Source organism: Cheilinus undulatus, linkage group 4 (assembly GCF_018320785.1).
Source record: "Cheilinus undulatus linkage group 4, ASM1832078v1, whole genome shotgun sequence".
Classification (NCBI taxonomy): Eukaryota; Metazoa; Chordata; class Actinopteri; order Labriformes; family Labridae; genus Cheilinus; species Cheilinus undulatus.
The window spans coordinates 24,653,566-24,672,530 of NC_054868.1; the positions used below are offsets into that span (position 1 = coordinate 24,653,566).

At 39.9% G+C, this 18,965-nt stretch overlaps 1 protein-coding gene across 1 annotated transcript; it reads left to right on the forward strand.

Annotated features, from left to right (window-relative positions):
• Positions 1 to 8,401: 8,401 nt before the first annotated feature.
• On the forward strand, positions 8,402 to 18,889 carry LOC121508372 (probable ATP-dependent RNA helicase DDX5). The gene is made up of 13 exons (XM_041785172.1): positions 8,402 to 8,595; positions 11,526 to 11,706; positions 11,847 to 11,943; positions 12,055 to 12,188; positions 12,439 to 12,504; positions 13,918 to 14,059; positions 14,179 to 14,339; positions 14,888 to 15,060; positions 15,272 to 15,382; positions 15,492 to 15,553; positions 15,638 to 15,697; positions 17,169 to 17,390; positions 18,068 to 18,889. The coding sequence occupies exons 1-13, from the start codon at positions 8,555 to 8,557 to the stop codon at positions 18,520 to 18,522; spliced, it is 1,905 nt and encodes a 634-aa protein (XP_041641106.1). The 5' UTR covers positions 8,402 to 8,554; the 3' UTR covers positions 18,523 to 18,889.
• The last annotated feature ends 76 nt before the right edge of the window (positions 18,890 to 18,965 follow it).

An 18,965-nucleotide genomic window follows, 5' to 3' on the forward strand; every position in this document is an offset into this window, starting at 1 on the left:
CTAGGTGATGTATGGCTTGGATGCAGCTGCTCAGCCATGGAAACCCATTCCATGAAGCTCTCTACCAAGCGGCAACCTCCGGTCCTGAAAAATGAAGCCAATGCGGAAGTGCAAAAAATTGCTATACCGCGAGTGTCCACATAAGGCTGGCTGCAGGAACACCGGAAGTTCCATCTGCACACATGTTAAACAGCCAGTTTTGACACACAAAATAAACTGGTTTACAGCCTGGTTCAAAACACCAAATGTGTCTCATTAGCTAGCGTCTTATTGTGCTCCCACTGTATGGGGGGTGAATTTTTTTGTACCACGATCGTTTGGATTACATTTAGGATGAAAGTCGATTGGTGCGTCTCATTTGATTGACAGATAGCTTGGCAGGCAGAGGCTCCATTCCTGTCAACCAGAATGCTATCTAGCAGGCTGACAGGAAGGTGCATTTAGTGGGCGGTCCGTTAGGTTGATCCAAAGTTTGGTTGAGACCACGATTTCAATATGGAAGCCTCCACGGATTGGCTTCAAGAACAGTTTGAGTCCACCTATTGTAAGCAGACAGGGTTTGTCCAATTCTTTCTATAGTCTATGCTCTTTACACACTGTTCTTGAGCTAATCTGAAGGCCACATCAAGTTTGGAGGTCTGTAGCGATTGACTCTGCAGAAAGTTTGCGACCTCTGCGCACTAGGCACCCCAGCATCCACTGACCCCCCTCCGTCATTTTACGTGACCTACCACTTCGTGGCTGAGTTGCTGTTGTTCCCAATCGCCTCCACTTTGTTATAATACCACTGACAATTGACTATGGAATATTTAGGAGCGAGGAAATTTCATGACTGGACTTGTTGCCCAGGTGGCATCCTATCACAGTACCATGCTGGAATTCACTGAGCTCCTGAAGGCGACCCCTTATCACAAATGTTTGTAGAAACAGTCTACATGCCTAGATGCTTGATTTTATACACCTGTGGCCATGGAAGTGATTGGAACACCTGATTTCAATTATTTGGATGGGTGAGTGGATACTTTTGGCAATATAGTGTATCACTCCTGTCTTAGCTTCTCTACATTGGCTGTCTATAAAATCTAGAATAGAATATTCTTCTTCTCACTTAAAAAGCTCTTCATGGTCTAATGTTTACTGAATTGATAAAAAATAATTCCTCCCAAAACATTGGGGGAAAATACTTATATACATAATTTTAATGAATCTTTTACAAATAGGACATTTTTATCCTGAACGGCTTATTAGGGTACAAAATTGGAATGATACCAGAGGGTTAAACAAAGAAACATACAGTGTGAACAGCTGCATATAGGATATTGTAGGATAATCTGAATAAACTGAAAAAGAGGGGCTACCTAACATTATGTTCAGTTGGGACAAAGTATTTGCACACACTTTTAAACTATATGGTATTAATCTGTATTTTTCATTTACGTAGCTGTTATCTTATACAATCTTGAACTCCTTTCAGAATAACGGCCCCGTTCATTTTCTCTTTATATTGTTTTTTTTTTTTTTTTTTTTTTTCTAGATGTGTGGTTCAAGGCTTGTCATAGTGTTGGCTGGGGCTCAAACATGATCTCTGGTTTCAGGTGAATATATTGGAAGCACTAAATTCCCCACACAGAAACTAATTTGGACTTCCTTTTTTTTCCTTCCTCTTTTATGGACAGACATCAGAGCTGAGTTTAGATGGTAGACAGGACTATTATATCAGAGTAACTATAGAACATCATGAAAGTGTCTCATTAATGAGTGATTGCTGCATGATAGAAGGTAATGTCAGAGGAACCGTACGCCCAGCCTGGACTCTGTAAAACAGGTCATCATATTGAGGAAAACAAGGAGAGCATAGTGAACATATATGTCAGTGCAGAGAGCCTGAAGGTGTACGAGAACCCCTGGATGGAGAACATGTCATCAAATTCAGCCGAACCTGCAGAGCCTCGGCACAAAGGTAGGGGCATTACAGGCATAAGGAGTGAAAATAAGGCCTACATTTATTGTGCCTTTTCTCCTCATTTATTAGGTTTGGATTTTTATTTATGTTGTTCCCTGGATTGTAATCTTAAAGATTTTAGAGTTTAAAAAAAAAAGTCTAATGTTGACTATTTTCAGTGTCTGTTGAAGAAAAAGGGAAAAGGACTCGAGCAGATACAGTGTTTCGGGTTGTTTTATGTCTTCTCCTCTTGGCTGGGATTGTGACTGTCATTTATCTTGGAGTCAAAAGTGAGTTTTTTTCTGACTCTGTTGCGTAATAGTCAGAGAAAAATAAAGAAATGGTACTTCAGATGTGTGATAAAATGGCAACATAAAAAAACTTTTTTGTTTTTTTTCTCCCCTTGGTACAAAAGTGAGCCGCGACAAAGCCAGCTGGGAGAAAGAGAGAAAGGAGATGAAAGAAGAAAAAGAGGATTTCATAAATAAATTGAAATGCTGTAGGGACACTTTTTGGGTGAGTAAAATATCACACCTTGTATTCCTTTTCTGTCATTGTTGATTCAGTCCTCCATGTTTCAGCCTTATGTGCTTTTTTAAGATACAAACATAATCTATTTATCTGATAATACGATGTAGAGCACACCAATGTTCACATGAAAAAAGAACAAATTAAAGAACAATCCAGGCTTATACATCATTTAGGTCTCAGTTGATGTCAGTGATACAAGAAGTCAGAGCAGAAAGTAGGAAGTGTGTGCTGCTACACCCATTGTTCCTGTCAGCCTCATACGCTGATGTGTAGCTCCACCTGTATTGACAGGATTGATCAGGATATGTGTAAGGTAGTAAAATAATCCACCTGTATCATCCTACTTTTGTGGCACCACTCTGTTAGGGTACAAAATGTACCCAACCCTTATTAAGGGTGTAGCTAGACTAAGCCAATAACCTGTTGTTGCAGCATGCAGAATGGGCAGGGTTGGATATGGATAGTGAGGATTCTCTCGACCAAGCCGCAGCCTCTGGGGTTGAAAATGAAGCCGATGTGGAAGTGCAGAAAACTGCAGTTCATCTAATGTCCACTTGAGGTTGAATGCAGAAACACCAAGAGTCACATACACACCTCATGTTAAAAAGGCAGATCTTTACACCAGAGATAAACTTGGAACAAAAAACTGTTTTGACCAGAATAGTTAACTGTTTGATGAGCATACACTGTAAATGGATATTTTTTAATGAATTGATGGTTTTTCACAACTCATAGGTTTTGGTTTAGATAAGGATATTGTTTTATGCATTATTAGGGACATAGCTGATCTGACTGTAGGTCAGTACAATGTGGCTGTTTGCCATCTGCCTCCTTTCCACTTATTTGACTTGTTACTATGCTGATCTAAAGTTAGTCTGAGACAGGATTTACAAAATAGCTGCCAGAGGGAAAAGTACATGACTTTCATACTCAAGTAAAAGTAGAAGGTATTTAATTCAAGGTTTACTTTAAAGTGTAAGTGAACCCCCAGCTCAGAGCTAACTTCACCCACTTCGGAATTTAAAAAATGCACAGAAAAATGGGCAGTTTGGTACTGAGAGGAGGGAGAGGAAAAGGACTGGGTTTTCCAGATGAGGTGGGAGTGACAGTGATGTCCCTTGCCAGAAAGTGACACAGAGTCCCGCAGCACTGCTGCCTCAAAGCGATCTTTTCAGGGGGAGGATTTTTCCCCTCCAGAGTCCCCTGAAGCAGGCTGTAGTGTGGTGGTGGGCCATGGTGGTCCTAAGCATTACCTGCTTGGACCGTTGGCTCCCGCAGCAGCGTTACTAAAGCTGGAGCTCACAGAGCCGAAGCAGTGCAGGTTCAGGGCAGGATGGGACTGGTCTCTGAATGGTAAAGTTGGTAACATTCTACCTTTTAATATAAAGTTCGGAAGATTTCTGTGTCACATAAGCCCCGCCTTTTCAGAAAAGATTTTTCAAAGCAGATGTCTGATGTTTGAGCTAATTAAAAGCCATAAAATGCAGATTTTTATCAGTTTGGTGCCAATGTCAGAAATAATACCAGCATCGATGTGTTTTATCATAGTTCAGTCAGATACTTCAGTGTACAGCTGAAAAAATGTTCACTACCTCATTAAGCAGTGAGTAGCTTCTGAGGAGTTGTACAGTAAAACATGACTTCCTTAGTGTTCTTAGAGAATCGATCTCCAACCAGGTTGTTTAGGTAAAGTCATGCCTCTATAATAAAGTCAAATAAACAGCAAAGTTCACAGTGGTAATTAAACCCAAACACATTCAATGTAACACCTTAAAAGTGTCTTTATTGGTCCATACTACGCATAGTTAAACTACAGTTTTGAACTGTAACTGTAACTGTTGAAAATCTGCAGCAAAGTGGGTCTCCTTTGGCAAGAACAAAGCAGAGAATCAACCTCATATCAAGGTAAAGAAAACTGATGAAGAATATGCACTATGTGTCCTTTAAGATCACCCAAAGTCACAGTCAGGGGTTTAACTCAGTGTATAACTTCACTCATGGTGCAAATGTGTCTCACATCAAAAACAACAATCCAACAGAAACACAAGCAAAAGAGCCCAAGCAGTGATCCCTTTACAACAGGCAACATCTAAACACAACCAAACACATAAAAGTATCTTAACACTCTGCCCAAGGGCATGATGGAAAACTCTGCCCACACATCCCCCCATAATTGAAATTACGGTGGGCAGAATTGACTCTCTAAATGAACTATCACTGGTGGATCAACACTGTCAAATAACTCCATTATTGAAGATCATTTCACTCAGAATGGAGTTAAAAAGACACTTTGGAAGTTAAAAAGAAACTCTGAAATGTTTAACCCTGAGAAATAAACACTACAGTTTTTGCCATTTTGTGATGTGATGTGGAATCATCCTCTTGTTATGTGCTACTGTGAACAGAGGAGGGAAAAGTACTAGAGTATTGTACACCAGTAAAAGTACAGTTACTCTGGTTAAAACTTACTTCAGCAGAAGTAAAAACACTGATTTCAAAATGTAGTCAAAAATGTACAAGTATCCAAAAGAACTACTCCAATACAGTGATTTGAGTAAATGTAATTTGTTACTTCCCACACCTGATAGCAGCCTCTGTGGATTGAACTCCAAAGCTCTCATCAGTAACATAATGGCTGAGGTCACACATGCTTTGCCCAATATTTTCTACAGTCCATGATCTGAACATACTGTAGTTGGTAATTAGTTAAAAGAATGCCTCTTCCTGTGCTATGATCTCATGTCATTACAGAGCATTCAGACAGTATTCGGACCCCAATAACTTTTTAGTTTTGTTGTATTGTTGTCTGATGCTACAGTCAAAAAGTGAAAAGCACTTGAAATCCCACTTGGAGTTAGAAAAAAACTCCATGTAAAAGCCTAGCAGGCTTTCATGTGCTTTGCGCTGACCTGAGGCTTCAGCCTAGCCACTCTCCCTTAAAGCCCAGATCAGTGGAGGACTACAGTGATGTTTGACCCTCTGGAACTTTGCTCCATCTCCACACATGATCTCTGGAGCTCAGTCAGAGTGACAAATGGGTTCTTGGTCACCTCTAAGGCTCTTCTCCAACTATTGCTCAGTGTGGTCGGATGACCAGCTCTGAGAAGAGTCCCAATTGTGCCAAACTTCTGCCATTTGAGAATTATGGAGGCCACTCTGCTCTTGGGAACCTTCATTACAGGAGATATTTTTTGTAGTGTTCCCCAAATCTGTGCCTTGCAACAATCCTATCTGTGAGCTGTGTAGGCAGTTCCTTTGACTTCATGGCTTGGTTTTGCTCTGATATATATCATTAGCTGTGAGGTATGTGCCTTTCCAAATCATGTCCAATCAATATAACTTATTACTGTTGGACTCCAGTCAAGGTGTAGAAAAATCTCAGCAAAGATTGAGAAAATGGGAGGAACCTGAGCTAAATTTCAAGTGAATTTGCTAAGGGTCTGAATGCCTATGTCAATGTGACATTTCAGTGCTTTATTTTGAATACATCTGCAAGAAAATCTAAAAATCTGTTTGTCTTTGTCACGATGGGGTACTGAGTATAGGTTAATGACAATAAAAAGTTTTTATACCGTAGCATCAGGCTGCAAGATAACAAAACTTAAACAAATGATACGGGCCTGAATTCTCTCTGAATGACCTGTATCTACCTGAGGCAGCAAACCCCATTGGCTTACACACCAGCCTATCAAAATAAGGAATTGTTGGCTGTGAAAATGTAAGCAAGATCAAGGTTTACTACACCAGACTGGTATGTACTGTGGCAAAATATTCTGCATGATGGAAACACACCAATGGTGGAGACATTATTGGAAATGGTGGCAGCAGTGATCACAGCAGCAATGTCACGGAACAACAGAGAAGTGCTTGTAATCACATTGCATTGATTTTTTTTCTTGCTTACATAACAAGGAACAATGGGTGTCTGCATGCACAGAATATCTGGTTTAATGTTTTGCTTTTGTTTGCAAGGGCAGTTAAAATTTAAAAAAATTTAGTGAATCATTTTTGCCTTAGCATCAAGTGTGAAGACTATTAAACATCTTTTCTGAAGAGTATACCTTTAAATATTGCAGTAAGCAATAAGGTGAATACTGTTCTTTGCTGTGACTGATTCAAATCTCTCTCCTTCTGAAATGCAGGAAGTAACCAAAGAGAAATATAAGGACTTGAGAAGATGTGAGAAACCCTGATACAGAGCTGGGAATGGTTTGATTGGATGCCACTGGGGGAAGAAAAGTATCTTGTTGAAATGGTTATTCTTTCAAAGAACTTTTTCCAGGATGCACTCTGTTGGAAAAAAATTGCTCAGACATGATGGAGAGCATAAGTTAAGATTTGGTGTCCAGTATTTATTAACCAAAAGATAGATGACTTGTAACAATATCAGCATCCCAAATTTTATTATTTCAGTGTAACTAGGGGTTCCAGGTATGTTTATGAAATGTCAATGGCCATTTTCACACGTGCAAATCTGAAATTCTTAAAAATTTCAAGTAACTGACAAAGAAAATTTCCTGACTTGCTGGTTCACACTTTCCCCTCACAACAGCAAATTTTCAGGTTGTCTGTTGGGCAGGGGGAGGTGTTTAGGGGATACAAAGCAGGGGAAATCTCTGCTTTACATATTATTATTTAATTATTCAAGTGTTTCTTTTAAATGTAATGATCATGGCACAGTTAATAAAAACACAAAACATAGTATTTAAAACATTCATTTAGTGAAAACGTTCAATATTGTAAACTAATTGTCACATTCTAATTAGCTGCTGATTAACTCGAAACACCTGCAAGGTGGCTATACAGTCTTGGGGAAGACTGCTGACTTGACAGTTGTCCAGAAGACAGTCGTTGACAGCCTCAACAAGGAGGGTAAGCCACAAAAGATTGTTGCTAAAGATGCTGGCTGTTCTCAGAGTGCTGTATCCAGAAAGAAAGTTGGGTAACATGGTAGAAAAAAGATGCACATGCAATAGGGATAACTGCAGCCTTTAGAGGACTGTCTAGCAAAAGTCATTCAAGAATTTGAAAGAACTTCACAAGTAGTGGACTGAGACTTTGGAATGGAATTTAGCTCCCTGGTTCAAAACGCTCCTGAGCCAAAGACAACGTCAGAGGCATCTTTCCTGAGCTAAGGAGATAAGGAACTGGACTGTTGCTCAGTGGACCAACTTCTCTTTTCAGTTGAAAGTTAATATAGCTGAAGGCCTCTATCAAAGCAACCTGGGCTTCCATAACACCTCAGCAGTACCACAGGCTGATTGCCTCCATGACACACTCCACTGATGTAGGAATTCATGTAAAAGGAGCTCCAGTATTGAGTGCATATAAATGAACATATTTTTGAGAAGGCTAGCATTTCCATATCAAAAATCCCCTTTTTTTGTCTTAAGTTATTTTCTCATTTTTGAGGTACTGATTTGTGGGTTTTTATTTCCTGTAAGCCAAAAATTATAACAATTAAAAGAAATAAGCTTTTAAAATATTTCAGACTGTATGTAATGAATCTATATAATAAGTTTCACTTGTTTAAATAGAACTGGTGAAATAAATTAACTTTGCCATGATATTCTGATTTACTGAGATGTACCTGCATGCTATTCTGTACTTGTATATTTTACCTGTTCAACTGGTATATATTTAATTGTCCATATCTTCCTGTACTAGGTGTGTCTTGCTTATCTTGAAAAATAAAAATTTGAACACAACAAAGAAATTGGGTCACACAGTCCTACTTTTATGTGACCTGAAGTGACCAGATATATAGAATCTTTCATTTAAATACCATCAAAAACGTCTGCAAAAACACTGAATGGTGAAAATAGATTTCATTGCTCCGTCTTCTGTAACGAGGTAGGGTGTGCGAAATAAAATAGTGCCACCGGGTTGATGGTGATTGTCGCGCATGGATACAATGTTATCCGCCTTGTGTGACCTCACATCCGTCTCTTCAGATAGACTCTTGTCTGCCGGCATTTTCTTTTTGTTTTTCCGTCTCTGAGTTTAATCCTAAAACCAGCCCTCTGTTTTGTTAACCGGTTAAGAGGTTCGGGAATAAGTTTGTTGGTGCCACGCTACACCATGCCTGGATTTTCAGACAGAGATCGTGGCAGAGACAGAGGGTGAGTCCAGTGACAGCTCCGGCTTTCTTCTCGCGTTAGCCAAGATGAACAGATTAGCATCCGGATGCTAACATCAGTGCTGACATGGCAACGATGTCGATGCCGTTACCGCTGTATTCTAGTTTACCTGGCCTATAGTTGTTAATGTAGCTGTGTTCATTTTTAAATAATTGGGAAACTGCTATTTCAGAGCAGAAAAACATCCCGGCATTTAAATAAAACAGTTTTCTCATTTGCCATCTCGTGACAATGAGAGGCAAAATGGCAGCTACCGGCAGCAGTGCGTCTGTAGCTGGGCAGTTTCCACGGTTCTGCTTGTTATCAGCCGCGTGACGCAGTGCTGTCTGCTCCTGCAGATCAACATCTGGCACTAGGATTTTTGTCGCAGAAGCAAATTTTTTAACGATTGACTTTCCAATATTAGTCCCACCTTGAATGTCTCTTTAAAACCCGGTTTTCTATTAGATTATTGTAAGGATACATCAGTCTTATATCAAAGGGCTGACATGAAAAAAAAAATCAATGGGGAACATGTACACATGCAAACATCATACAACAAAAGAGTTTATTATTAACATCAATGTCATTGAACCTGAGGTCTCTTCTCCCTTTACATAATTAATAAATGTGGTGTTGTGTGGTGTCAGACGACAGCAACTGAAAAATAATTGGACAAGTTTTTTTCGGTTACAAAAAAGAGAGACAATTATTTTACATAGGCTGTGTCAAATAAAGTTTTTGGGAAAAGAAACCCAACAGGAAAGGTCTAAATCAGGGGTGTTCACAGTGTGGAAGGGTGGGCCTCCTCTGAGAGAACATGATACACGCACCGGCCACTTTATTAGGTACACCTTGCTAGTACTGGGTTGGGCCCTCATTTTTCCTCCAGAAATGCCTTAATTCTTCATGGCATGTTTCAACTAGGCGTTTGAAACATCCCTCAGAGAGTTCGGTCCATATTGACATGATAGCATCATACATTTGTTGCAGATTTGTCATCTGCACATCTATGATGTTAATCTCCCATTCCACCACATCCCGAAGCTGCTTTATTGAAATTGAGATCTGGTGACTATGGAGGCCGTTGAGGACAGTGGACTCACTGTCATGTTCACGAAACCAGTTTGAGATGATCTGAGCTTTGTGGCATGGTGCATTATCCTGCTGGAAGTAGCCATCAGAAGATATGTACGCTGTGGACATGGTCAGCAATGATGCTCAATTGGTACCAAGGGGCCCAATGTGTGCCATGAAAATATTCTTTACACCGTTACACAACCACCACCAGCCTGAACCGTTGATACAATGCAGGATTGACTATGATTTCACGTTAGTTACTCTAAATTCTGACCTAACTATCTGAACGTTGCAGCTGAAATCAAAACCCATCAGACCAGGCAACGTTTTTCTAACTTTTATTGTCCATTTTTGGTGAGCTTGTGTGAATTGTAGTCTAAGTTTCCTGTTCTTAGCTGACAGGAGTGGCACCTTGTGTGGGCTTCTCCTGCTGTAGCCCATCTGCTTCAAGGTTTGACATGTTGCATGTTCAGAGATGGTATTCTGCATACCTTGGTTTTAACTAGTTGTTATTTGAGTTACTGTTGCCTTTTTGTAATCTCAAACTAGTCTGCTCATTCTCCTCTGACATTAACAAGACATCTTCATCCAGACAACTGACCCTCACTGTATATATTTTCCCTTTTTTGGACCATTCTCTGTAATCCCTTGAGATGGTTGTGCATGACGTCAGCACGTTGCTTTGACCACGCCTACATGCCTAAATGCATTGAGTTGCTGCAGTATGATTGGTTGATTAGCTATTTTGGTTGGTGAATGTATGAAAAAAGTTTCAAAAACTATTTGTTTATTGAAACATAAATATGCCTCATCTTTAAAAATTTCTAAACATGTCTGCAAAATGTTGATGGCTGGATAGCTCAGTGGTTTATAGTGTTGACCATGGTATGGGAGACTGGGAGTTCAAGTCCCAGTCAGAGCACTAGAGTTCAATATGGGCCCTTGGGCAGGGTCCTTTACGCTGGGAACACCCAACCCTAGATGTAAGTCACTTTGGATAAAAGCGTCTGCTAAATCATTTTGTAACATTGTAAAATACTGAAAAAAAATTAACTTGAATAAAGAAAATATATATATATTTCCGAAAATCCAAGTAATAGTCTTGAATTTAGTAAGGCTGTAGTCAACCAAAGAAAAACTTGGTTGACCAAAATTGCACCCAGGCACCAACCAATCAATTGGTCGTTCAGGTAAAAAAAATAAATAAAAGGGACGGGCATTACAAATTAGCTCAGGCTACAAATGCTGTAGTGTGTGGCAACGATTTACTTGCTTCATACTTGTCCCTATACAAATAAACATTAAATAAATAAATAAATACATTTTAAAAAATTAAAAATATCACCTTGTTGGGGACCAGTTTAATCCATACAGGTTCCTTACTGCACCTGTTTGGTACTCTAATTGATCCTAAAATGAACATAACAAGCCTTTTGAAGCATTAATATATTTTTAGGCTCATGACGTCGCACTACAAAAAAATTACTGAGAGTCGATCAGCGCGCACCTGCCTTTGATCAGATGATCTCCCTGATCCCGGCGCAGTAACTCTTTAAACTTATACAGCCTACAAAATAACCTCAGATCATGATCACTCACTGACCACGGTAATCTTGGCTAGACAGAAGCTTTTCAACCAATCACCTGACCAATCGAATGGAAGCTTTCAGCCCTAGAATTTAGTCAGCTGTCTGATCTACTGCAGAAAGGCAGGGAACTCTTAAAGAGGATGAAAAGAGACTAAGAAAAGTAGAACAGCATTAAAAATAAGAAGCTTGCACCATGACATTTTTTGATTCAGAAGTGATTAATTCAAGAAGAGGAATTAATATGTTTCCTCCTCTTTACATCAGGTATGGTGGAGGACCCCCTCGTTTTGGCGGTGGTGGAGGAGGCAATAGGGGTGGACCTCCTCCTGGAAAATTTGGCAACCCTGGAGAGAGACTGCGAAAGAAACACTGGAACCTCGATGAACTTCCAAAGTTTCAGAAGAACTTCTACCAGGAACATCCTGATACCTCCCGAAGACCACTTGTAAGACCTCCTTGTGGCTTTATCTATAGAAATGCCTAAAACAGCTGTAACCCTCACAGTAAATAGATTGTTGTGCTGATTCAGGTGATGTCTTTTTTAGTTGCTGACAGTGTTCTTTTTGAATTGTTCTTTAATTACAGCAAGAGATTGAACAGTACCGGAGAAGCAAAGAGGTTACTGTTAAAGGCAGGGATTGCCCCAAACCAATAATAAAATTCCATGAAGCTGCATTTCCAAGTGAGTAGAAAATGTTGCTTTAACATATATAGCCCTGAACAGTTGTTGACCTTGCTTACATGTGTGTAAAACAATGTTCAACAATGTAACTTGTTTATCATATTGCTACAGGCTATGTCATGGACATCATAAGCAAACAAAATTGGACTGAACCAACTCCCATTCAGTCTCAGGGGTGGCCTGTTGCCCTAAGTGGCAAAGACATGGTTGGCATTGCTCAAACTGGGTCTGGGAAAACCCTTGCAGTAAGTGAAGTATTCTCATACCATCATTTTTAAGGAAACTTTCATAATCTCAAATAGACCAGCTTGATTAAGCTTTTTAATGATGTCTCATCATGTCTCATGGTCAACGTTAACAGTTGCATAATAAGATTTCCTGAACATGTCGTTGAAGTTGGAAACTATCTGGCAACTAGTATACATGCACTCTGTCTGATTTTTATCAGGAAGTTAAATCACTTCAACCTCTGTTCTTTCTTTTTCCTTTGTTCAGTACCTTTTGCCTGCTATTGTGCACATCCAGCATCAGCCATTCTTGGAACATGGAGATGGACCAATTGTAAGTGCAACTAAATGTAAATTGAGGTTTTGTGAAGCCTAATTTGATGGCAATGATTCATTCTTTAACTGTATAGTTAAGATTCCAGGATATATTGATTTCTTTTTATTTGTAACACTGATGAGTGAAATCAGGAAGGACTTTTCTGCACCTTCTAAAAACAAAAGTTTGACCCTTTCCCCTTCTTATAGACAAATTCTAGACTTGTTAAAAATAAAATGCTGGAGATGTTTGAAACATTTAGCCCATTTAATTTATTAACTGGCACGAGTAAAGCATGTTGCTCTCACTGTCCAATCCAAAAATATGATTGTGTCATTTTCTGCTCTTTAGAGACCCACAAATCGGTAATCAGAAGACTGTTCCTTAACTTAAATGCAGGAAAGTTCTCTCCTTTTGATGACAAGTGTGAATTATTGTTTGTTTATTGATCGTTGAAAAAGAGAGAGAATGTGAAAAGAGCGGCATGCAGCGCTGTCAGTGTACAGTTTGATTTTTGCTTTAAAACGATGTATAGTCAATCCGATCAGACAGTGTAGAGAGATCAAGGAGGGGCAAAGCACTGCGTCATCAACTCAATACACACCCTCAAACAGGTAGCTTGTTTGTGTCGGAAAAGCAAATCCCCTGCCGCGCTGGGCTGCTTTGCCGAGTGAAGCCAAGTAGGGCCGAGCTGCGCCATGTAGTGGAAAAGCCCACGTCAGACTTTAAAGCTGGACTTGCGGATCAGCTTGTCTCATAGTCTCTCTCCACAAGCACCTTGTTGTTACATAACAACAAAAAAATTGTTAAAACATGACATATTAAAGATTGGATTACTTTACTCTATATTGATTTATTACCCTTTTCTATATATAAAAACCTGACAGCATTTTAATTCAGTGCAGAAAATGGGGAAAGTCCTCTTCTTCAGATTGCACAAAGAAAGTTAAAATTCTAGATGATGCAGGACTACATATTGTTTTAAATAGTTTAATTCTGTTTTTTTAAATTCCATAAGACCTTAAAATCATATAGTAGTTTATATATATATATGTGTGTGTGTGTGTGTGTGTGTGTGTGTGTGTGTATACAGTATGTATGTGCTAAGACTTGATAATCAATGTTTCAGCTCAGTCTGTGCCAAATTCTGTGAAACTGACACTAAATTGCAGTGAATAAATTGAGAAATCCTGCAGTTGACCGTTTTACAGCTATTTTTATGCTCTAGTTAGACGTCTTTTGTGATGTATCATATACAATTTTCTTGCAATATATTGATTATGGCAGTATCGCAATAATATCAGTATCATGGACTATGTATCATATCGTGAGGTACTATGTGATTCCAACCCCATTGCACAATGTATTTCATGTGAAGGATGCAGTATGGAGATTATTTGAAAATAAACAAATGCATGATTCTGTCTTTAGTGCTTGGTGCTGGCACCAACCCGGGAGCTGGCTCAGCAGGTGCAACAAGTGGCTGCTGAATATGGGAGGGTCTCCCGTCTCAAGAGTACCTGCATCTACGGTGGTGCACCCAAAGGACCCCAAATAAGGGACCTTGAGAGGGGTATGCCTACTATTTTGCTCTCAATTAATTTTACTCAATTTATTTGACTATTCTCTGCTTTTATGAATTTATTTTAATGATACATTTTTGTAATTTTTTAATTATGGTTTTCTTTGTAGGTGTTGAGATTTGCATTGCAACCCCGGGTCGTCTCATTGACTTCTTGGAGTGTGGCAAGACCAATTTGCGTCGTTGTACCTATCTGGTGCTGGATGAAGCTGACCGCATGCTGGACATGGGCTTTGAACCTCAGATCCGCAAGATAGTGGAACAAATTCGGGTAAGTTGTCTTATTAAATATAATTTGAGAGGTGATAACTGTAATTCTTGACACTGATAGTAAATTGTCTCAGTAAAATAATGAACACAGCCATGCTGCTGGATTTATAAGAAGAAATTCAAGCATCCTCTGTGTTTTTTGTCAAACTTGCACTCAGCAGTAATGGTAACACTGGCGGTATGCTTCCTATTTTCATTAATGCATGATTTAGAACTTACAAGAAAGAAAAGCAGTTAATAATCAGTGTCTGTCTAGTCTGTGTTATTGTTTTCTGAGCAGTGAAGCAGCCAATTGCAATACACCATGTATGAAGAGTAATTTCAGTCAATTTTGGTCTTATGCAGTGTGTGACAAAAGCAGCTACACACTTGCAGTTATGACCTTTCGTGTCTCCACACTTTGTACTGTTATAGGGTTAGGCTATGGTATATTAGTTGCAGCCAACTTCTTAGATTAAAAATGTAGATATAAAAGTGCAGTTTATGCAACGCATTTTGGCATAATATTTTTTCAAGTATATCTAAATCCTCTTTCTCTGCCTTTACCAGCCAGACCGTCAGACCCTGATGTGGAGTGCCACCTGGCCTAAGGAAGTTCGCCAGCTGGCTGAAGACTTCCTGAAGGATTACGTCCAGATCAACATTGGTGCACTGCAGCTTAGTGCCAACCACAACATCCTGCAGATCGTCGATGTTTGCAATGACATGGAGAAGGAAGACAAGTGAGAAAATGATTCTCATGTCAAAGTGTCATCCAGTTATAATGAATTATTGTAAAATAAACATAAGAGAAAGTTTCTCAACATAAAGAATTACATCAAACATTTTAGCCTGTTGGAAATGCTAATTTGCTTATTCTATCATATTCAAAATCTTAAACAATAATACTCAATTATCAATAATCAGTTATTCATGTTTTGTCACTGCTGACAGATTGATCCGTTTGCTGGAGGAGATAATGAGCGAAAAAGAAAACAAAACCATCATTTTCGTGGAGACCAAAAGGCGGTGTGATGAGCTTACTAGGAGGATGAGAAGAGATGGGTAAGGATCTCTGCCTAAAAGATGATGGAAAAGGTTTTGTCAAGCTGTTACTTTTCATTGCAGCTACCTGATATTGGGCCTTTTGTTTAATGTTTAATTTCTATCACAGTTGGCCAGCAATGGGAATCCATGGAGACAAGAGCCAGCAGGAGAGGGACTGGGTCCTTAATGGTGAGACAGAATACAAGACGAGTTCAAATCAAGAATATTAAGATTGCTCTGTTGCTGAATTAAATTCTGTCCTTCTCTCCTCAGAGTTCAGGTATGGCAAAGCACCGATCCTCATCGCGACAGATGTGGCCTCCCGTGGCTTAGGTCAGTGTGATTTGGAGTAGCACACCTTTGTTATCAGTGTTACGCTCATTTTAAAGAAAGTGGTTTTGCTTTCTTTAACTTTTCTATGCATTCTCTGAGTTTTTCTCACCTTAAGGTGGAGTCTTTGTGGCAGGCGCTAGGCATGACAGTCCCAGGCCTCGAGAGGGAGAAGGATGACATATTGGAAATGCTCAACTGGCTTGCCACCCAGTGGGCCTAGAGAGGTGAAAGCTCTTGTGTGCCAGTGATCTTCAAAAGGCTGTGTGGCTAAGCCTTTGTCTCTGATATGTTATTGAAATACACACACATCTGTTCTCTGTCCATGGATTTCACCTGACAAACGCCATCCAGCTGTGTCCAACTCAAACGTAGACAAAAAAAAAAAAAAAAAAAAATGCTTGATGTTGTGACTTTTGCCTGCATGCTGTTGTGTTACAGAGCGCTGTATTGCAAGTCACTTGTTTGAGATTTGGAACAATTCTTACCTTTTGGAGCTCTAATCACATAGCATGGGTGCTTGTGAGCCTGTCAAAGCTTTCAGTTTTTTTCCTTTCCCGTCAAAGTGCTGGATTCCTTGAAATGGAGAGAGCAGTTTGAAATCTTTTATTTGTCTCTGAAAATTGATGAGACCTGGCACATGTGTTTAGGGGGTAGTGGGAACATCTAGTGAGAGAAGAGAATGAGACAGCTCAAACCAAAGTTCCTCCCTCGCCTGCGTTTTAAAGTCATGTCGAGACCTGCCAACGAGAGACATTTTCTCAAGTGAACACTGGCTTCTTGAAGAATCTTGCCTTGATGAGACTGATGAAGTGGGAGGGGGGAATTGTTCTGTGCTCGGTGAGGGGTCCCACAGGGATCGATGCTTGGGCCTTTTTTCATTTTTTATTTTTTTCTTTGAACAGGGCCCCTGTTCAAATTAGTACTTGGTCTATTTTGTCTTGGCAAGACGTGCAGTGCGGCCTTTTAATATCAAGCCTCTTTTGAGAGTGTACTGGGAAAAACAGACGTACAAAAAGTACCACAGATTGGTCCTTTATTGGCACATGAGGAGGCCCCAGTGCATATCGTGGCCCAACTGCGTAGAAGCTCCTGGATGTCACTTGACAATTTGTGAGGGATTTCGCTGCATTGGGAAAGGACTAGTGAATGCATACTCCTTTATGGTAAGCCTTAAGTCCATTTTTTTCTCCCTTGGTTAACAAAAGGGAGAGTGAAGGTCTTTAGGATCATTTTGATTATGGTAAGCAATTGGAGTGTGCATCGTTTCTCTCTTCCCACAGTAGTATTCCCATGGAGTAGATGTATTCACAATCTTCTGTTGCCTTAACACATTTCCCTCCACAGCCTAATGACCTTTTCCTTCCCCAAGCCATCACAGCTGCTAACTTTATCCTTTGATCTGGCTGTTGTGGTGTGCAAAATCCTGTGTGGCCTCCATGTTTTGTTTTGCCACACTGCAACACTTTCACAGATGTGGAGGATGTGAAATTTGTCATCAATTATGACTACCCTAACTCCTCCGAGGATTATATCCATCGCATTGGACGCACAGCCCGCAGTCAAAAAACGGGCACAGCCTACACCTTCTTCACCCCCAACAACATGAAACAAGCCAGCGACCTGATCTCTGTGCTCCGCGAGGCCAACCAGGCCATTAACCCCAAACTGATCCAAATGGCAGAGGACAGAGGAGGTAAAATCTGTGTTTCTTTACATGGAAAAGCATGAGTTCAAGGAAGATGCATATAACAATGTGATACTGTGGTTTCTAACTTCTTATTTGCAAAATTCTACTCCCCTACTTGTATTGAAGAAAATGATTCACACAGTTCAAAAGAAAGATACACTGCTGTCAAAACTGAACACTGATTTGAATAGTTTTCATTGATAAAATCCTAACTGAATAGAATGCACACATTCTTACCAAAAGACCTTTGCATTAGCCATTCATGAAATATTAGAATTAAATCCAAGTCTTAGTTTGACAAGCTCAAAGCAGACATGCCTCACCCTTCGGATAGCCTGGACCCTCAGTTTGGAACCAGTGGTGCAGCTGATATGAAAATTAATTCCTAGGCTTGACTTATCCTTTTCATTTCCTATTTATGTTTGCTACTTTGTGTTTTTACATTCTGATCTTCTAGATACATTTGTTGAATGATGTCATTCATCTTTCATGAACTTAAAAGCACATTGATTCCAGATTATTTGTAACATTATTAACATTGAAAATAAATTGAATTGTTCCAACACTTGCATAACTAAAAACAAAACTAACTCACCATGCAGTGCCACAGTGTTTGCTTACCATCACTTATCTGAACCCATCCTCCCCTTTTGTTTCCCTTCTCTTGTCTTTCTGTCATCCAGGTCGTGGACGGGGGGGAAGAGGTGGCTACAAGGACGACCGTCGGGATAGGTATTCTGGGGGTGGGAGGAGCGGCTTTGGTGGTAGTAGCTACAGGGATAGGGACAATGATAGAGGGTTTGGCGGTGGGCCCAAAAGTGCCTTTGGTGGCAATAAAGCCCAAAACGGTGGCAACTATGGGGGTAACAGTGGCAACTCTAGTGGTAGCTATGGCAGCAACAATTATAACAACAGCAATGGACAGGGTAATTTCGGTGCTCCACCTAACCAGGTGAGTGCCTTTGGTAACCAAAGCTTCCAGGGGCCCCCTCAGTTCGGGGCCATGCAGAGGGCTGCTCAGAATGGCATGAACCACCCTCCATTCCCGTTCAACTCACAGCCGCCACCACAGGGCCAACAGCCACCACCCCCTCCACCAATGGTGCCCTACCCCATGCCACCACCCTTCCCACAGTAGATTTGATATACGCACAATATATGGAACCAACATGATTTTTGTTTAGACTTGAATCTTACATTATTCTTATCATTATTATTATTATTATTATTATTATCCTTTGTACTGTGTATCTTTGTTTTGCTTACAGCAGGGTTGGAAATACTCAGTACACCCAGAGCATTAAATGGAGTCATAGACACGTCTCCTATTGTGCAACTTTGATTGCTGCACTTTTCCTTGATCGTTTTTTTGTTACATTCCTCAGTAATTTATTTTTACTAGGTAATGCAGTGTTTTCAGTTTGTGGTATGTTAAAGTGATGTTATGGAGCTCATATTAAAAGGGTGCCTGTTGGCCCTTTTAAATAAAAGGAAGAAAATGGGAACTCTGTGTCTTGTCCTTTGTATATTATCACAGCTATTTTTATGCCTTTAAGCAACACATATAAACACAGTATCAGA